The 21,525-nt window shown below is 36.9% G+C and overlaps 1 protein-coding gene and 3 pseudogenes across 1 annotated transcript; 3 read left to right on the forward strand and 1 right to left on the reverse strand.

Moving 5' to 3' along the window:
- Positions 1-3,136: 3,136 nt before the first annotated feature.
- Positions 3,137-13,508, forward strand: LOC128162751 (von Willebrand factor C domain-containing protein 2-like; annotated as a pseudogene).
- On the forward strand, positions 11,271-12,523 carry LOC128162745 (uncharacterized). Its single transcript, XM_052826101.1, has one exon. It carries the CDS (start codon positions 11,787-11,789, stop codon positions 12,426-12,428), a length of 642 nt encoding a protein of 213 aa, XP_052682061.1. The 5' UTR covers positions 11,271-11,786; the 3' UTR covers positions 12,429-12,523.
- Positions 13,509-17,125: 3,617 nt separating the features above from the next.
- On the forward strand, positions 17,126-18,682 carry LOC128162147 (uncharacterized; annotated as a pseudogene).
- Positions 18,683-19,379: 697 nt separating this feature from the next.
- LOC128162744 (probable ATP-dependent DNA helicase RecS) lies at positions 19,380-20,863 on the reverse strand (annotated as a pseudogene).
- Positions 20,864-21,525: the final 662 nt, after the last annotated feature.

Here is a 21,525-nt window from a genome sequence, read left to right on the forward strand (position 1 = left end):
TCTCCAATAAACCTATCTTTGAGGAAGCCCTTCTGATTATCATGAATTAAAAAGTTTAAGACTGTTTTTATTCTGTTTGCAATGCACGCTGATGCTATCTTATATGTAACATTAAGTAAAGATATAGGACGCCAGTTACTCAGGTATTCTCTTGGCTTAGTTCCTTTTGGTAGTATTGATATTATACCTTGTTTTTGAGTTATAGATAATTCCCCTTTACTAAATCCAAAATTTAATGATCTAATCAAAAAGTGGCCAATATCCTTCCAAAAAAAATTAAAAAATTCTGCAGAGAAGCCATCAGTACCAGGGCTTTTATCATTTTTCATTCCCTTCAAAGCAGCAAGGGCTTCCTCTCTAGTGATAATACCCTCTAATTTACATGACATATCATTATCTAATAAGTTAACCTTTGTCTTATCAACTATTGTACTAATATCAACATCATGTAATTTGTTATCACAACTGGAGTACAGATTTTTGTAAAAATTTTCAATTTCCGACAGTATGTCAGATTGATCTGTAATAGTATCACCATTGCTCTGCACAAGTTTGTTTACTGTTTTATTTACATAATTTCGTTTTTCTAAACTTAAGAAATATTTTGTAGGTTTCTCTCCATGCTCAATCCATTTGAGTTTTGTTCTTACAAATAATCCTTTGATATAATCTTTTCGAAACTCTTCCAGTTTGGTTTGAGCAATGGATAATTTTTCTAAAATTTCTTCGGAATGATCAAAGTTTCTTAATTCTTCCAACCGTTTAATTTCTTCTTCAAGGAGTTTAGTATTCTCATTTCGAATTCTTTTTTTATTAGAACAATAACTTATTGTGATTCCTCTTATGCATAGCAATAGTTGTTCAAAAAAGGATTGGTCATTAATAGTGAATAATAGTTGTTCGTCCTGAATAGAGGTGACCATTGAAGGATTGAAGGGAGGGGCAATATATTGCGCTTTTATTTTTGATAATGTGTCTTTAATTAAGTCAACATAAGTTTTGTCATGAAGAAGTGAGTTATTAAATTTCCAAAAACCATTTCCCTTTTCGAATTTAGAAAGAGATATGTCAAGTTCAATCATTGAGTGGTCTGATCTATATCCAGGACTAATATCAGCTTTGTCAACTAAAGACATCAGCTCACTAGAAATTAAAAAATAATCTAGTCTAGCTTTTTTAACTGGTTTTGCCTTAAACCATGTAAACCTCTTTCGTTGTTGGTATTTTAACCTCCATGGATCAACCAGACCATGTACTTCTTTCATATTTAAAACTACATCACGTGCTTTTTTGTTGTTAGTATTGACATAATTGTAATAATCTAAAGTTGTATCTTGGACAAGATTAAAATCACCTGCCATTATAACAAAGTCACCATCAAAATTATCTACTAACTCAGATAAAGATACAAAAAAATCTGGGCTGTCTGAATTGGGCCCATAAATATTTGCCAGTAAAAAAGTATATTTGTCAACAACTTCGACCTCAATAGCCAACAGGTTACAATCATTATCCTTAAGTACATTTAAGACTTTATATTCAAAGTTATTGTTAAAAAGTATGGCTGTGCCTCTGGCATTTAAAGCACTTGGGGAGATATAAACATCATGCCCCCAGAACGATCTAATTTGTACATAATCATCAGCAGTAAAATGTGTATCTTGAAGAAAATAAATAGAGCAATTTTTTTGTTTAATATAGTTTAAAACGTCTCTTCTTTTTTCCATTCCTGCAAGTCCCCTGCAGTTCAATGACATAATCTTAACACTCATTATAGGTTAAGACATAGTGGATAAAAAAATAATATTGTACACACACATATATATATATATATAAATAGTTGTAAGAGTAGTGTACATGTTATTCAGGGGACGAGTTGGGTTTAAAACATTCAAATACTCCACGACTAAGGAAAAATCTATACCAACCTGCGACGCACACACACCATTCACTCCGAGACAAACATATAGAAGCAAGAAAACACAAACAGAAAGAAAAACGATTACAGTTAATTCCATTATAGAAATCACACAGTGTTTTTTTTTTGCGTTGGCCAGTTCAGAAACTACTGAGTCGCCACCGGAAGTTGACACTGGTATCATAATACCACTTGGAGAAACCCACTCGGAACGGGTTATTTATTTCCGGGATTGTTTTTCGCGCAGTTTCTCGGTAACATCGTCAAATATGTCGAATCTAATGCGACGTTTTCCATACTGTCCGTACACATGTCCATTGAAATACCACGCTGATGATATCCGTTGGTCGCTACTCAGTCTGGAAATGAGGGTCGCATTATCTGTGGTGACGTCATCGGTGATTTTGACTCCTCTAGTTGCTGTCTTAATATCGGACCTCTTTCGCATTATGGTTGTCTTAGCATCCATGGTCCTCTTTTTGATAAGAATTGGTCTTGGTCCTTCTTTTCCTCCTGGAATTCTGTGTACAGCTACGACGTCCTATGGGTCTATGGCAATGCTCACGCTCTTTGACAGAGTGTCGTTTATCAAATCCAAGCAGTTTTCTCCTTTATTTTCAGTGATTCCGTGAAATTTTATATTAAATTTCCTTGAATATTGCTCGTTGTAGTTTGCTTTTGAGAGAGCGTTTTGTACCATGTTCTTATTTTCTTCTACCTGTACATGAATTCTGTTCAGGGCCTCGCTTTGTTCTTCTAATTCTTTTCTAAGATCTCTATATTAAGCCTAATATTAACAAACCGCATCATGACAAATACACACAACGACTTGATAAACGCACACAAATCTTTCAGATTAAACCACTGTAGAATCGCACAACATTAAAAGACCTTTTGCTAAGTTACCGACATCATGCAATGCAAGCTTCCAGTAGCAGACATTGTTTTAAATTTTGCAGAGACATTACCAAACCACTTTCAAAAATTGGCAGTTGTGTCTTTTTGTATTATTTGAAAGGTCGGACTATATATTTTAGAGTGCAATGTAGTTTGTTTCTTGATTAAAAAAACCAATGTTAGTCTACAAATTGATTGTGTGGTTGTGTAGGTGAAGTAAAAATAGACTGTTTACGACAAAATGTTCCTGGTAAGTCAAGTTAAATTCGCCTTTTTCCGTATTTAAGATAAGAATTACATTATAAATTTTGGCAACAATGGATCAATCTTTCATTGCTATCCTCCATATACCACTATGATAGGACTCGCCGTTTTTGCGCTCTTGCTGAGTTACGGGCAGAGCAACTTGTTAACCCCACAGTTGTTGATCCCAACATTTGCCACGGGATGTTATTACCATGGTTCCTTTTACCCCTTGGGGGAGTTTAGTGCCAACCCCTGTGAGAGATGTATGTGCAACAACAGAGGTCAAGTGACGTGCATGTTTGGTGACTGCATGTATCCCCCCTATGTGCGGACCCCGTTCACGAAAAGGATAATTGTTGCCCAACGTGTCCTAACGGTAGGTCTTGAATATATGTTCAAATCAAAGTTATTTTAAGTATATGTTAGAGGGACACTTTCATGGGTGTTTGTGTGTGTGTGTGTTCATTTAACTTGTTACAAAATTATTATATGGTTTTGCGTTGCCACTTGGACTGACATATAGAATTATATAATATGGGTACTCGAATATACAAAAAAATTAACTATATATATGTGAGGACCCTTTTCTCGTGACGGCAGTCACATACTACTCAAATGTGAAAGCATGTATCGTATATAATCGTGTCAAATATTCTACTTAAACTCTATATTGAATACATGTTTTATATCATTTTCTCTCATATCTATGAAAAAATGAGATGTTTTAAGCTCAGAAGTTTTTAAATTCTACTCAATGCTTCTAATTTGGAATACTCAATTTTTAATCTGAATGAGACCACCAAACTCCCGTGTATTAACATAGGATTTTTCTGCATTTTATATTATTGTGATTAAACTTGAAAAACAGTCTACAAGAAATGATCATTTTTTTATCTATTTGTTTCAGCAATTATATATGTATATCATCCTTTTGTCTATTTCCCTCATGCTTTGAGTGCCAAATCAATTTTATCACTTAATTACATGTACACTATTCTCAAATATTAAAAAAAAAATATAATTTTATATATTTATTGATATATAGATATATATGTTACATTTTTTAAAGATATATTTAATGTTTAAATAAGTCACCTAAATTATAAGTAAGACATTTAAATGTCCAAACAGATAAATGGATGCAATGTTAACCGAAGCGTGACTGTTCTTTAAAAATGCTCAAATCGTGCTCACACTTCTTTTGGAAAGATAAATCTTTACTTTCTTTTTTGTGATCTTATTATTGATGCATGCATTACTAAAACCTCACAAAAACCCGACGGGGTATGGCGCGTATGATCGCAGAAGAGCGTGGCAGGACAGTTGGCCATTGGTATGGTCTCTGCAGAATGCTACTTTAGTGAGGTTAGAAAATATGTTAATAATTGTACAATTACCGGTGATATTTAATAAAACATGACACAGCATGCTTATCAAATAAAAAAAATGTCGTTTAAGGTAGCCAAAGTGTTTAAAAGGCACCACACGTCAATTGCAAGGTTGTACCGGAAATTTGCGCAAACCGGAAGTGTGAGGGACCGAGCAAGAATTCCAAAGCGTCGCGTAAATAATAGGCGGAAAGACAGACAGATCCCATTTATACGAGCAAATGGAGCCCACACCTGATATTGATATATGAATCACATAATGGGGGGGGGGGGGGGGGGTACCAATGTTTCATAAACAGTACTCAAAGCAACTGGTCAATAAGATTACAACAAATGATGTTTCATTTTCTGTATTATTATAAACTGTTAAAATAATATACTGATCAATCTTTGTTGCGTTCAGATCGAAAACAATCAAAGAAGTAGAAGGTGGTGCGTTAGCAATTTTGCCTAGTGTATATATTAATGATAAAAAATTGGAAGACCCATACCTGACCATACGTGAATTCTAAAACTTTTAAGAGGGATGTGGGTGGTTGGGGTTTAAGTAGGTATTTCTGCTTAGTAGGATGGTGATCATCACAGTAAGCAGAGATATCTACTTAAACTCCACCCCAACCCCACCCCTCCCCGAAAAAGCTTTATAATTCACGTATGGTTGTACACTGTCGTAATTTACCTCACAGTTGTCATGTTGTAAATTTTGAATTTACCGGTTACGTCATGTTGTAAAGAACTATATATGATAAGAGTTAAATTTTGCCCCCATAATTCGCCATTTTTTAAGTGTTTCGGGTACAATAAAATGTTAACTTATTTTTTAGAGGAGTTGATATAAAATATATTTTTCACATATTCATTTGATTTATTTGCACTCACTGGCAGTACATGACGTGAGAAGTGACGCCATTTCTATAATTCAAACAAAATCAGCCAAAAATTGACATTTTTCTTATCTATTTACGAATGGGAAATATAGAGCGCATGCTTGAACAAGGAAAATTTTTTTGTCACTTATTGGTCTTGGCTAGATACATCTCTGATTAAATTATTTTATTTGTTCAAGAATGCGCTCTATGTTTTCGGACGGAAAAACTGCTTGAAAACAAGCTGTTTTAAGCTAAAAATGCAAAAATGGCGGGAAAAGGTTGTCTTTACAATGTCATATTTCTAAATTGTGGGCACTTGAACCAAAATGAATATATGTAAACACATCACATACATATCTGTACTAAGAAAACAAAGAATGATAGTAAAATGATGATGTTCATTTTAGGGGGCCATTTTAGGCCCTTATCATATATAGTCCTTTTGTATACTTTCTGCCACCCGGTAAATTCAAAATTTACAACATGGCAGAGTAATTCGTCTGAGTTGGATTAATCTCTTCATTCAATGGCATTGTTGTCAGGTTATACCTGTGAAACGGTTGAAAGAGTTATCTTCCCTTGTTTGTATTTTTATTATCAGTAATTATTGTAAATAGTGTTATTAAAATGTCAAATGATTAAAAGAGTGATTCAAGTTTTCTTATTATATAAAAAACAAAACAACAAAAACAGTTATTGTAGTTTCTTATCAGTCAGATAGACTTATAAATCGAGAGAATATGTTTGGATGTCCTTAAACACTTGTGTTAGACATAATGCAATTGGTTTAAGAGCCAGATGGTGTCGCTAGTTGTGTTGGTTGATGTTGTATAGTCTGTACAGTAGAATTATACGAGAAGTAATCCCTAGCGCGAATTACTGTGTGGTAGATTTCACAGCCGTGATCTCTGTAGGTAGAAACTTTGGTTCATTGAAGTTGATTAAGTTAAGTTCTTAAAAGAGTGACAAATTGATAGGCCAAGTGGCATAGCCAGATTGATTGACCAACTTGCGTTACCAAGTGGCCGAGCGACAAGTTGCCTTGCCAGGTGGCAAGGGCGGTTGACAAACATAGAAATAGCCACAAGGCAGTGGCTTATATATATCTGTATATATTGAGAATTACCACAAGGCAGTGGTTAACCTATATCTGTATATTTTGAATTAAAGCTTTTCTGTACATCATAGAGGCACTTGGCAAGTGTCTGCATTCCCTATTAAACTCGGGTGAACCGTGTACGGACCGAGACGCCTGGTCGAGGCCGCGACACGTTACAAATTTGGTGGCAGCGGCGGGATTTTGTAGGGAATTATGACGGACAGAGAAAAGGAGTCAGGTGACATTGAGACCAGTTTGCGTGAAACACTTGACAAAATGGAAGAAAAGTTGAAGAGGTACCGCATTGATCAATCTACGCCAATTGGTAGCCAATATGACAAAGTGTCATCAAGGGACAGTGGTCTTGCCACTGGTCGGTTAGATGATACATATGACTATGAAAGGGCACCAAGAGACATCACCCTGACAGATAGTAGGAGACATGGGTATTCTGACAGAGGGACAGATTATCTATATGATCGTATCTACCAAGGCAAAGGAACCAACTCCCCCCACCAATACCAAGGTGCAAGACCGAAAGTTCGCTTTGAAGCAGACCAGTTTGACAAGGAGAAGGACTATTTGCCAAAAGACAATTTGCCTTATAGATCCAATGTACACCAGCCTTCCCTTAAATCTGATGTCAACAGAACATTGAATGAAACATATAGAGACGAAAGGGACAGCAAATTGACAGTTAAGCCAGCTACATATGATGGCACTAGTTCCTGGCTAGATTACAAGTGTCACTTTGAAGCATGTGCCAGTGTCAATGGTTGGAACGAAGAAAAGAAAGGCTTGTTTTTAGCATTATCCCTACGAGGTCAAGCTCAAGCAGTATTAGGTGACTTGCCAAAGGACAGGGGACAGCACTATGAGACACTTGTCAGGTCTTTACAAGAAAGGTTTTCACCTCCTAACCAAACCGATCTATACAGAGTGCAACTTAAAGAAAGAAGACAAAGACCATTAGAGACTCTTTCGGAATTAGGCCAGGCCATCAGGCGGTTGACTAACTTGGCATACCCAACTGCACCTGGCGAAGTTCGTGAAACATTGGCTAAGGATCAATTTATTGATGCCTTAATTGATTCAGACATTCGTATTCGAATCAAGCAATCTCGTCCTGCCAATCTGAATGAAGCCATTAGCCTTGCTGTAGAACTGGAGGCATATAACAAAGTTGAAAAACGAGATAGAGAACTCAGAGGACACTTGAGGACAGCTATTGCAGATGAACAACCCCAGCTAAATGGTATCAATGTTGATAACAAGCTGGAAACCTGGATGAAGTCAGTAGAAGAAGGAATGAAGTGCATTACAGAAGAACTGAAAGAATTAAGAAGCTCTAGGCAAAAGAATAATGATGGCAGATGGTTTCGAAGTGACAGTGCAAATAACAACAATCAAGAGTGCAGGTGCTATGAATGCAAGCAGACAGGACATTTTAGACGTAACTGCCCTGAGCTACACAGAAGACGGAAACAACATGACAGTCTTGATAAAGGCCAGAAAGATGATGCACAAGGTGATAAGAATGCAGCGAGAAGACCAAATGTGTCAGTTGGCCTTGGCTCATCAGTTGAGGAATGTGGACTGTATGTAGAAGTTCAGGTACAGGGAGAAAAGGCAAAGTTTCTTGTTGACACAGGTGCTACTGTAACACTGGTATCAGAAACTCTATACAAAAAGTTACCAGTGGCAATAAGACCTAACTTGCAAGAAGTATCTCAAACAATATGGGCAGCTAATAGTACCCCACTTTCCGTGCATGGGAAAGCAGAGTTCAACATTTGTGTTGGCCAGGTGACATGCTACAATGATGCTATAATTGCAAATCTGAAGATTGACGGTATTTTAGGCCTTGATTTTATGAAGAAAAACAAGTGTTCAGTTGATGTCAACAATGAGACACTCATCATCAAGGGGCATGAGAAGCAAATGGCGATAGAGGGGTTCCTTGGCTGTTTTAGGATAACAGCTGCCAAAACAGTTAGCATTCCGCCAAGAAGTGAGGTCATAATACCCGGCAAAGTTTGTGTGCCAATAGGTTCACATATTCCATCTTGTGAAAGTATAGTGGAACCAGTTGACCACATTGTTGGAAGGCAAGTTGCTTTGACTGCAAGGTCAGTTGTTTCTCCTGGAGAAACTGTTCCCGTAAGACTCATGAATACGGAACAAGAATCGAAAATCATTTATTCAGGAACCACAGTAGGACAGCTTTCTGAAGTGAATACAGTACAGAATATGTTGTCAGATGAAGATCACCAGAGTGCAACCATGCTGCGGAAGGATCTGGCAGAAATGTTGCAGAAGACAGTAGACACTCTAACTCCCGAACAACATAAAGAGGCAAAAGCATTTTTATTACAGTACACCTCTTTGTTTGCAGAAAACAATTTTGACTTGGGCAGAACAGGTGTTGTCAAGCATCACATCAATACTGGTGATAGTCGTCCTATTAAACAGCATCCAAGGAGGGTACCGGCTCACTTGACAGAGGAAGCAGATAAAACATTAGATGACATGCTGGAGAGAGACGTCATCAAACCATCCAATAGCCCATGGTCCTCACCTATTGTCATGGTTAAGAAGAAAGATGGCTCATATAGGTTCTGTGTGGACTATAGACGCCTCAACAGCTGCACCGTTCAAGATGCATATCCTCTCCCGAGGATCGATGAATCCTTAGACCAGTTGTCTGGGTCAACTTGGTTTTCTACACTTGACCTTTGTTCGGGCTACTGGCAAGTAGAAATTGAGAGTGCAGACAAACCCAAAACGGCATTTGCAACGAGGCGAGGTCTCTTTGAGTTTAATGTAATGCCTTTTGGCTTGAGTTGTGCTCCAGCTACATTCGAACGCCTCATGGAAAGCGTGTTAGCGGGTTTACAATGGGACATTTGTTTAGTCTACTTAGACGATATCATTGTCACTGGTAAGACTTTCGAAAATATGTTGGAAAACCTGGGTAAAGTTTTTGAAAGGCTACAGAAAGCCAATTTGAAATTGAAGGCCAAAAAGTGTTGCCTGTTCGCCAAAGAAGTTACTTATCTTGGCCATGTCATTTCTGAAAAAGGTGTCGCCACAGATCCAAGCAAAATAGCTGCAGTGAAAGAGTGGCCCGTACCATCAAACGTCACTGAGATAAGGTCATTCTTGGGTTTGTGTGGCTATTATCGCAGGTTTATCAAAAACTTCTCTGCTGTTGCCAAATGTCTTCACTCCCTGACTGAGAAAGGAAAATCATTTGCATGGACAAAGGAATGTCAAGAAGCATTTGAAAAGTTAAAAAGCCACTTGATTAACTCCCCTATATTGGCTCACCCAGATTTCAAAGTCCCATTTATACTTGATACTGATGCAAGTGACCAAGCAATAGGAGCGGTGTTGTCACAGAACATAGATGGGAAAAAATGTGTCATAGCCTATGCAAGTAGAACGCTGACAAAATGCGAGCGTATAAATATGTGTCACACGAAAGGAACTCTTGGCAGTAGTTCATTTTATAAAACATTACAAGCACTACTTGTATGGAAAAGAGTTTTTGGTTCGTAGCGACCATGGTTCACTAAGATGGTTGTTTAACTTCAAAAACCCCGAAGGTCAGCTTGCCAGATGGCTAGAGACATTAAGTGCCTTTGATTTCAAAATACAACATAGGCCGGGGCTTCAGCACAAAAATGCAGATGCATTAAGTAGGTAACCATGTAGACAATGTGGATATGATCCATCAAATCACTCGCAAAAGCAAAGTGTTTTAGGCAAACCACAAGATAAGTCACCAAAGAGTCATGTCAATGTTGTTAAGTTAGCTTCTGAAAGCAAAAAATTTATGTCTCAACATCAGGGAAGTACAAAATAAAGACCATGAATTGAAGCAAGTAAAGAGCTGGTTGGAAAGTACAAGCAAACCTGCATACGAGGATATAAGTGGTCTTGGATATGTTTTACGATCTCTTTGGTCTCAGTGGGATAGCCTTGTGGTAGAAAATGGTATCTTATACCGAAGGTATGATGCTGGCAATGGAAAAGCATCTTGTCTACAAGCAATAATACCCCGAAGCGAACGCAGAATTGTTTTGCAATATTGCCATGATATGAAGACTGCTGCACATTTGGGTGTTACCAAGACACTAGCCCGAGTTCGACAGAAATACTATTGGCCAGGTTTACAAGCTGACACTAGAACCTACATAGCTGGCTGTGAAAAGTGCTCTAAGAGAAAGAGTCCACAAATGAGGAAGCGAGCACCAATGAAACTTGTAAAAAGTGGGATTACCATGGACAGAATTGCGACTGACATCTTGGGTGAACTTCCGTTGACTGAAAACGGCAATAAATATATTCTAGTCATTTCCGACTATTTTACTAAATGGACGGAGAGTTTTGCCATGCCAAACATGGAAGCTGCAACCGTTGCTAGAATTATAGTTGAGGAAGTTGTTGTACGATATGGAACACCCTCAATCATCCATTCTGACCAGGGTCGCCAGTACGAGAGCGAACTGTTCTCCGAGATGTGTCATGTCTTACATATAAAGAAGACACGTACCACCCCTTACCACCCACAAAGTGATGGGATGGTGGAACGTTTTAATAAGACACTTGTGACGATGCTTAGTGCCTACGTAAATGATCACCATTCTGACTGGGATAGGTTTTTACCTTATGTCATGATGGCATACAGATCATCAGTACATGAGACCACAGGGTTCACACCAAACCTCATGATGCTTGGTAGAGAGGTGACTACACCGCTGGACATTATTTACGAGATGCCAACGGAAGTTAAATATATTCCAAGCAACAAGTGGGCATGGCCACTCAAAGAGACAATTGAGGAGGCTCACAAGTATGTCAGAGAGAATATAAACACAGCTATGGTGAGACAGAAAAGGTACCACGACCAGAAACTATCATGGCAAAAGTTCAAGCCAGACGATCAAGTTTATGTTTACTTTCCTATCAGAAAGGTCGGAAGATCCCCGAAGTTCACTAGTTACTGGCAAGGTCCATTTAAAGTACTCAGAAAACTGACAGACTTAACCTACAAGGTTGATTGTGGACAACGTGGCAAACCACAGGTTGTGCATGTTGACAGGTTACGACTAAAGCGTGATCAGGTATTAAGAGAAGAGGTTGTTGAAGAGGCTAGTTCTCACGTAGAAACTAACCAATCTGCTACAAGCAACGTCAAGGCGGATGTTATAAGCGAGGAAGGGTCTGAAATAGATGAGATTGACAATGATGTTAATTTGGGTGCAACGGGTGGTTCTAGAATTAGAAGACAGCCTAAATGGCTGCAAGATTATGTCCAGTGGTAAATTGTCTTTACAACAAGTTTTTTTTCCTGTTGTAGAGAAATGGCGAAGACGAAGACTACCAGTGCAGAACAGCTGAAGAAATGTCCATTCTGTTCCTTTAAAAGTAGATGTCACTCGGAATGGAAAGACCATATGGCCGAGTGTTATGAAACCAGACACTTTTGTAGACGATGTGATTATTCGACAGATAAGAAAGTCAACTACATACGGCATCTTAAGAGAAACCATCCAGACGAAGTTGAGAGAGGTCAAGGCAGCCAACAGTCTGATAATGCAGAGGGTATTAAATCCAGTGAAGATAGTTTATCTAGAGATCTCCACGAGGACGAGTCTTCAGATGAAGAGGAGTGGCTCTCACAGGAACCCGACATTACCATTGACGAAGAACCGGGTACCAGTAACAAAGAACCTAGAGATTGTATAGCTACCAGTGGACCTTCACCCTGTGAGAAAGCCGTCGACCCTACTGTTAGAAAGAGGACTCAACCCATGCCCGTGTATACACCTGACCGTTGTAAGACACCGAGGCTGGATGACAAGACAATTGACCCCACGTGCAAAGTTGCAGATAAGGCTGTTCAGACAGATCCAGTTGTATATACCAAGTCGATCAAGACAACAACCATTGTCCGGGAGCACGGACGCAAGACAATCACTGTGAAGAGGGAGAAGATGCTGTAGATCATCGGCATATTGACTTGTTAATTTTTATTTGCTTATTGTTTGTTCTGACAGTAGAATCATGCGGGACGGATATTCTTAAGGGGAGGGAAGTGAAACGGTTGAAAGAGTTATCTTCCCTTGTTTGTATTTTTATTATCAGTAATTATTGTAAATAGTGTTATTAAAATGTCAAATGATTAAAAGATTGATTCAAGTATTCTTATTATATAAAAAACAAAACAACAAAAACAGTTATTGTAGTTTCTTATCAGTCAGATAGACTTATAAATCGAGAGAATATGTTTGGATGTCCTTAAACACTTGTGTTAGACATAATGCAATTGGTTTAAGAGCCAGATGGTGTCGCTAGTTGTGTTGGTTGATGTTGTATAGTCTGTACAGTAGAATTATACGAGAAGTAATCCCTAGCGCGAATTACTGTGTGGTAGATTTCACAGCCGTGATCTCTGTAGGTAGAAACTTTGGTTCATTGAAGTTGATTAAGTTAAGTTCTTAAAAGAGTGACAAATTGATAGGCCAAGTGGCATAGCCAGATTGATTGACCAACTTGCGTTACCAAGTGGCCGAGCGACAAGTTGCCTTGCCAGGTGGCAAGGGCGGTTGACAAACATAGAAATAGCCACAAGGCAGTGGCTTATATATATCTGTATATATTGAGAATTACCACAAGGCAGTGGTTAACCTATATCTGTATATTTTGAATTAAAGCTTTTCTGTACATCATAGAGGCACTTGGCAAGTGTCTGCATTCCCTATTAAACTCGGGTGAACCGTGTACGGACCGAGACGCCTGGTCGAGGCCGCGACACGTTACACCTGCAAAGCCCCAGACGGGCATATTGTCAAAGCCGGGGAGACCTACCATCTGAACAGCTACACTTCCTGTCAGTGTGACACTCACCGGATGGACATGTACAACTTCTCTGCCATCTGCACAGAACACGATCCCAGCATTCCGTAGTAATTATATCACTTCCACTGTTTATCCACCCCAGTTCGGCCAAGTTGACACTGAACCAGTTGTGCCAGTAAAAAGCTGTGTTTTTTTTAAACATTCAATAAACAATAACAAAGGGATTTTTTTTTTGTTCTGTTTTATCATAGAGTGGAATTTTGCATTATGAGTTTAATACTACATTGTGTAATGTAACGTATTTTTTGCTTATCATGCAGGAGCACGGTTAAAATCAATATGTTATGCTATTTTTAGAAAATTTTGTAGTAAAGTTACTATCTTTGGGTAACTCCCGTTGAAAATATTTTTTTTGAAATCATATAAGACGTACAGTATTAAAATCATATCTTAGATTCGATAATATTGTGATGCTGTAAGCTGTTTTTTTTTTCATATTTTTTTTGGTAAAAAATCACATAGAAAATGAAATTTGAACGAAATTCTCCTACATTTGTTAAACCATGTTAACAATTTCACGGAAACAATTTAATATACTGATTAAAATTAATATAAACCATGCACTGTACACCATCACCAACTCCCTTCCCACGAATTATGATTCTGAGGATTAGCTTTTTCTCTCGTCATTTTTTTACGTTTCAAAGTAGGTCTGCCTCCCTCCTCCTCCTCCTCTTCTAAAATCGATGCCTGAGACATTTCCCTGCCTTTCATGGAATTTCAAGATTCTGACATATTTCCGTGGTCAGTCAGTAACAAACCAAATAAGTAATAGGACAGTCTTGCATGATATCTTTGAATCTTTAAATAACAGAGCAAGAAAGACAACTCTGTTCGTATTTATTTAAGTTTATAACAACACAAACGAGCAGATTATATTGCATAATGAAACGAGTTACATGCATTTATTTTTTTCCTTAATTTGAAAAAAAATCTAGCGTTTGCAAATTTAACAAGAGTTCGATGTACAATACCTACATAATCTATTTCAGTGTATTTTTTTTAAATATAGTACTGTGGTTCCATGAATATTCGTTGAATACAAATTTTCGTGGATTTCGTTGTTAAGTTGAACCACGAAATCAAATGTTCATTGAAGTGCAATTTCTATTAACATTTATATTAAAAGGGTCATTGGCCACGAATTTACATATCCTTGAAACTTTGATTTTAATTTTTATCCACGAAAATTGATACTCTTGAATATTAATGAAACCACAGTAACTGTCTGTTGTACTCTACTTACTTAGTGTTGTGCGATTAAAAATTACATTTGCATACATGTAACATCTCTGAGAGAATTTATTTATTTATTGTATAAATTTATCCCACAAGCCATAAAGCCTTCCATGAATAAACCTAAGTTAGGTAGTTAACTTGACTGGTTCAAAAAGCAAAGATGTCAAACATAATTATACATTGTACAACAATACTTGCAGTTTTTTTTTCATTATTGCCATTTGAATGAAGTGATATAATTGGCATCAAAAGATTTTAGCATGTTTGGTTGGAAGTTGAACTGATTCACTAACAACTATTTCATTTGATTCTCTGCCCTAGCAATGGCAATTCTATTTTGGTTCATATTTTTCTTTGTACTTCACAAATTTGCCATCGCGAGCTGTAAGTTGTTACCTAAGTAATAAAAATGATATAACCTGTATTTATTGAAACAATTTGCAGATAAATTATTTTGACGGAAAGAAATATTGTTCTGAATTCTAACACCATAAAAATGTTTTGCACATTTATTGTATATGTTAAAGGGACTTGGACACGATTTAAGATCAAATTTTTTTTCTTTTTTAATGTACAAAATGGTTTACTTGCTCATTTTGAATGATCGACCAAACTTTGAATTTTAAAAGTTAAGTTAAAAGAGAGATACAGAGGTAAGAAATCATTGTTATGTAAACAAAGCTCGAGTCTAATATTTTTTTTTTTTTACAAATAATGTAAAGGATGGAATTACCATTTCTTTGACCAAATGAATCGTGGCAAACAAGGAAAACTGATTCAGTGTGTTCATGGATAATATGTTAAACAGAAAACAACAACATTTGATTGAGACTTATACCAATAAAACACATACGTAAACAATAACAAAGCTCGAACTTTGTTTACAAAACAAAGATTTTCAAACTTTGTATCTTGCTTATAACTCCAAATTTGACTTCCAACTTTTGACAAAGCATTAAAAGTACCCAGATTAACAATTCTAAAATTTTAAATTGGAAAAATAAAATTTTGAATTTTGAGGTCAGATCGTGTCTAAGTCCGTTTAAACCGAAGTTGTCTGACCCAAGATGTGTGTCTGTATGATGCATGCTATTCTCACCCAACACTTTCCACCATCTTATCCTGAGCATCTTCTGAAATGTTCTTTCCATTAAAACTAAAATCGCGGATTCAAGATGAAAGAAAGGAATTTGCGCATCCAATGTATTTGATATGTGTTGCATTCGAATATCCATGTATACTTTAAAGAATTTTTGGATAAACCATATTCATTATCTATATAATTATTTGATAAAAATATATCATTGCTACATGTAATTATCATTTTGATACAAACTCTTACTGACTTCGTTCCACCAAAGAGTGTCACTTAACTCTCAATTTTTTTCTAATTTAGGGTAATTTATTAAAAATGAGAGATACTAGAGAGGTTGAGATTTAAAACGGGTACGGGTACGCGTACGTGTATTAAAACTACACGTACACGTACACTTTTTTGTAATTTATCAGTTGAGATTTTTTAACTTGTAGGATACAAATGTGTACGTAAATCGACGCAGTTTTGTGACATGAATTTATTTAGTTAATTCCAAATAAATGGTAAATTTCTTATCAATTTTCATGCAAATCATAAAAATCTATATAATGTATCACAAGAATGCATTCACTCATCAATAAGATTTTATTTGTTGTAAAAAGCTACACGTTTGTACTTACATGTAGACGACACTCTACATGTTTAGAGAACGTGTAGAAACCATGTCGTCACACAAACTGATGACGTAATACGCGAAGAACGTAGGTGATTCCCCTAGTTCACATACGCGTACCCGTACACGTTTGAAATCTCAACCTCTCTACTGTTGCTTTTAATTATATTTTTTACAATGGTGTAAACAGTAATAACAAATTTCTTAAGACCAATGAATTTACTTCGATGTATAAATTGTACGTAAGAATAACAAAAGCGAGTTCGTATAAATCCTTTTTTCTAATACATGACCACCATTTGTGTTAATGAGGCATTAAATATAAATACCAATTTGAAACCAATAATAATCGGATTCTTTTATGGAAAACATTATGCGGAAAAATTCATTTAAACAATAATGTTTATTAATATTGCTAACTTTTTTAAAAACTGTTTGAAAATTCGTTGTAAAACAGATAACTTTAAATTGTAATTTTTTACCTCTATGGGACTTAAAATCAGTTTGCGCTATCTGTAAATTCGTTATGAGTTGTAAGCAGTAACTAAGGTGCAGGTATTTCGTAGTTTATTATCAAAATGTCTTCATTTATAATTTTAGATACTAGTACATAGTTTCCTGCAAGTGAATTCGAAACAATCTCTCTAAATTCCTACGACAGCCAATTAAAATGCCTACATAACCCCTCTTTAACTGAACAAAGCGTTTTTAGGAGAGTTCATCGTCGGTGACCCACGTGTGATTCACATCGATTCTCTCCATCATCGTCGGTGACCCACGTGTGATTCACATCGATTCTCTCCATCATCACCCGTGGGTCACCAAGAAAAAAAACAGTGTGCTTTTAATTATATATGCAAAAACTCTTTGACCTTTATCTTATCCAATGAAATCTCCCTTTACATTTATCGATGCTCTTCTGTATTGGGAGATACGTTAGTCGATACACATGGGAGGTCAATGGCGGAAAAAGGTACCGAGAAAATATGCGGCTTATGTAGAAATACAATTAAAGATAAAAAATCGTATAGATTAGTGTCAACACCTGAAGATTTCTCAAGGATATTCAAAGAACTCAGTTTAAATGTTAAAAATTATGTTTGCAAATTTTGTGTAAATAAACTTAATAGACTCGTGAGGATCGACGACGATATCAAAACAAGATTGACAAAACTGTACGAGAAGAGAAACGAACTATTTTCAGCAATAAAGGAAATTGTTATACCCCTGTAAAACAGTTACTATATAACTCTATACGAAAAAAAAGTCCAGCATTTTGACTGTTGGACTGGAACTGTTAGATTGGAACTGTTAAAATCGACTGTTAAAAAAGACTGTTGACCGGTGACGTCACATTCCGCGAAAACGTGTTATTGATTAGAAGGGGTATAACAAAACAGTTGTTGACTGTGTCTCGGTCAACAGTTGATCTGTCGGACCGGCTCGCAAACTGTTGCCCGCGGCCTTCGGCCTTGGGCAACAGTTTGCGAGCCGGTCCGACAGATCAACTGTTGCCCTCGACCCCAGTCAACAACTGTATACTGTTATTAGTAAAGCGCATTTACGTACACCTGTTAGCAACAAACGAGAAAGGCAAAAGAACACACCAACACCACGGAAGCCAAAGATCAGACGATTGTTGCCATTCAATTCCCCTGAGGTTAGGGCTGCACCAATTGATAAACCTCCTGCAGAGCGGTCTATTTTACCGCAAGAAAAAGAGCCGTGGTTCAAACGTTTGGATCAATCTAGCACAAATGATGCCTCTACGCAAACAAAGACTTACCATGAGAAAGACTTTGATGTCAAAGTAAGTTCAATTATATTACTTACAAATAAGGAAAACCAAAAATTTGCACACACTAACATTATGTAAATGTAACATATTTAACTGTTTTTATTCAGGCTTCAGGTTATATGCGCGGATTCAAAAAAATTTTCCGGGGGGGGGGGGGGGGAATGTCTGAAGGATAAAACTGTGTTAGCCGGGTAGGGGGTGTGGTGGTCTGAGGCATATTTGCGAAAATTTTGCTGTATTATTTAAATAAATTCTTATTTTCCAGGGGGAGGGGGGTCCAGACCCCCTGGACGCCCCCCTCCCCTCTAAGTCTGTGCATGAGGTTTTCTGTTTCAGTTTAAAGACCAAGAAAATAAGCACCGCCTTCAAATTAACCAGGTCAGTGTAACCCTGTCAATCAACTGAATTGATCGAGGCCCCAGATTGGATTATAGAAAATGATTGACATTTGTTTAATCGTCCTATGTATACCATGTCTAGTGTTCATGACAATCATGCAATTAATTTATGTCTTTTGATGCTTGATGTGACGATAAAACACCATGTTTTTTAGCACTATGACAAGAAGAAACTAGTGTTTGACAGAGACTAATTTTTCTGCTATTGAAAATAGTTATTAGAAATCATCACTTTCTAAATCTGTGCTATCTGACATGCAAGAGTTGTCATCACTAGAAACATCATCACTTTGAAATAAAAAATATGGATGTTGATACAGTTCACAACAGTCACCACTGCAATTACAATATTGGGAACATATATCACAACATAAATGTTTTACATTTTATAAAAGTTCTACATTAGGAAGCGAATCATATGATTCCAATATTTGAAGTCTACGACACTTATCTTTATTTCCAATATATGTCTTCATGTCAGCTTCAAGTTTATGAGTATGTCTACTATTATAAAGAAGCAGATGTAAGGACTGACTACCATCACGGCCAGCACGACCAAGCTGCTGAACAAAGCTATCCATATCTTTAGGAGGACTATAATGTACAACATTGTTTACTCCCTTGTAATTCACTCCCATACCTGCAGCACTAGTAGAAATTAAAACCCTAATATTTCCATTATCATCATTCATGTCCTCTCTAATTGTTTCCTTAACATTTTCAGATGTACATGAATGAAACATATTAACAAATTCCATTACAGAGTTGTCTAACACCATTAAAAATGCAGTGTATATGTCTGCACAAATTTTTATGCTTGAACAAAACATCAGTGTTCTTGGACAGTCTTTTTTTCTCGTAGATAAATCATGTGTCAACCAGCCAAATGTTTCATCGATGGGCACAGTGTTTTTTAACTTTTGAACAAATAACTTAATGTTCTCTCTATCAGGACTGTCAATAATGTCCACACAGTTGTTTAAAGCCAGTCGCTTCTTAATCACTTTTCTTGCCTCCTTGCTAGCAGTGGCTGTAATCACTAGGGCTGGACAACTTATCAATGACCTGATCTTACCTGTCCGTGAAAACCATTCCCTGAAAGCTTGTCCATGTTTTGTATTTTCACCCCTGAAAATAAATTAATAAAAAAAAAGTAAATACCTCTTAAGTTTAAAGTATGGTACATGTACCGGTAATACAAATCCTACACACATTCAATTTTTTATCTTTAATTTTTGAAACTTGGGCCAAAATAATGAAGCACTCTGAGAGCACTGCATGAGCAGTATATGTCCCCTACCGGAATCCACCATTCCTCCCATTTCTTACTATTTATTTGTCCCCTACAGGTTTCACCGGAGCCTTCCACGCTTTTTTTCCTCTAAGCGTTTAAGGAATAAATTAAACTTCCTATGTAGGTTCAAGTTGTCAAACTACAGAACAAATTTTGTTTCGTTAGATCGACAGATGATATCCGAGAAAAATAATTATTTACAGACCATATTATGGGGATCAAAATATAAGAAACAATAAGATATATACCTTCAAGTTATTGCCACAGATTTCCTTGGCAAAATAATACTGTTTGCATTCATATAATTTCATAAGTAATTAGTATAAATTAATTTGGCCGAGGTGTCAACATCTTGGTGTTGCCAAGGTGGCAACACTCATTGGCCGAAGTGTCTATCTGGCAATCAATATCCCCCCTTCAAAAAAACACCTCTCCCTCTTTTCAATTGGTTTTGCCATTGCCCTTTCAGCATAACTTGTAATAAGCCTAACTACTGTTAAATATTTTTATATACTTACCAATGAACAAGAATGTGGGCTTCATCCACAACGAATAATCGAAAGGATTTGGATCCGGACAACATATTCCGCCATTTATCGTTCTGCAGTATAGCTTCTGGTGACGAACAGACAAATTGGTATTTACCGTCGAGTATCGAGGCATCCTCAGACTTGTCTTTGCCAATGAATGTGGCGGTAAACCCCTTTGATGCTAAAAGATCCGTCTGTTCCTTCATAATGGACAAGAGGGGACTAATAATAAGAACTTGTGGTTGCACATCCAACAAATTGCTATATTCATAAAAAATAGGGAAGGCCATGTAGCACAAAGACTTCCCACCACCTGTCCTAAGAGAGAGGAACACATCCTTCTTTGCCAAAAGACTGTCGATAGATTTTTCTTGTTCTGCGCTTAATTTCTCTACTTCAAATATTTCCTACAATTTTGTTATGATGGGCGCCGCCATTGTTACTGTACTTCCAAATATCGTCATTAAGGCGTTCAGTGATTGGTTTGATATTTTCAGACTCTCCGAGTAAAAACTTGCTCGGGTGCAATTTGATTGGTTCATTAGGTTCATGCATAATTCATGAGAATCACGCGAACTAACTTCGAGACAACCACGGGTTTGAGGAAACTTGTGGACTCAAAACCGTGGTTTGCGACGATGAGGAGAGTTGTGTTGTTAAAAAAATTATGTATATTATAATATGCGGGTAATCTCATTATCAAGAAATCAACACCATTTAAAACCTAAGGCAAGTCAGGACAATTTATAATATTTCTATTGATTTTCATCAACAGACGGACATTCGTATTGTATAATGTTTGTTACCTGATACATCCTTAATTTTTAACGTAGCTGAGGGCATTCAAAGAATCTCTACTAATTATAATCAAGTGGTAAAAAATTGTCTGATAGTGAGTTATATATTATGCACAACATACATACTTATCTTCAATCCGGCAGTGGTTGTGGTAGAAGTGGTGGTGGTAGTCGGTGCTTCCGTAGTGGTCGTGGTTGTGGTAAAAGTGGTAGTCCTTTAAACCGTCAACCAGACGTCAACCGATTTCATTTTCATCCCAATGTTGTTGCCCACCATACATACGTATTTGCCAGTGTCGGTGACTTTAGCACTCTCGATCACTTGTTCTCGACCAATACTTTGAATAAACTGAAAAATAATGATTATATTAAAAAATACCACTTGCCGAAAGTGACATGCTGAGTAGCATATGGTA

This window comes from Crassostrea angulata, chromosome 9, assembly GCF_025612915.1.
Source record: "Crassostrea angulata isolate pt1a10 chromosome 9, ASM2561291v2, whole genome shotgun sequence".
Taxonomy (NCBI): Eukaryota; Metazoa; Mollusca; class Bivalvia; order Ostreida; family Ostreidae; genus Magallana; species Magallana angulata.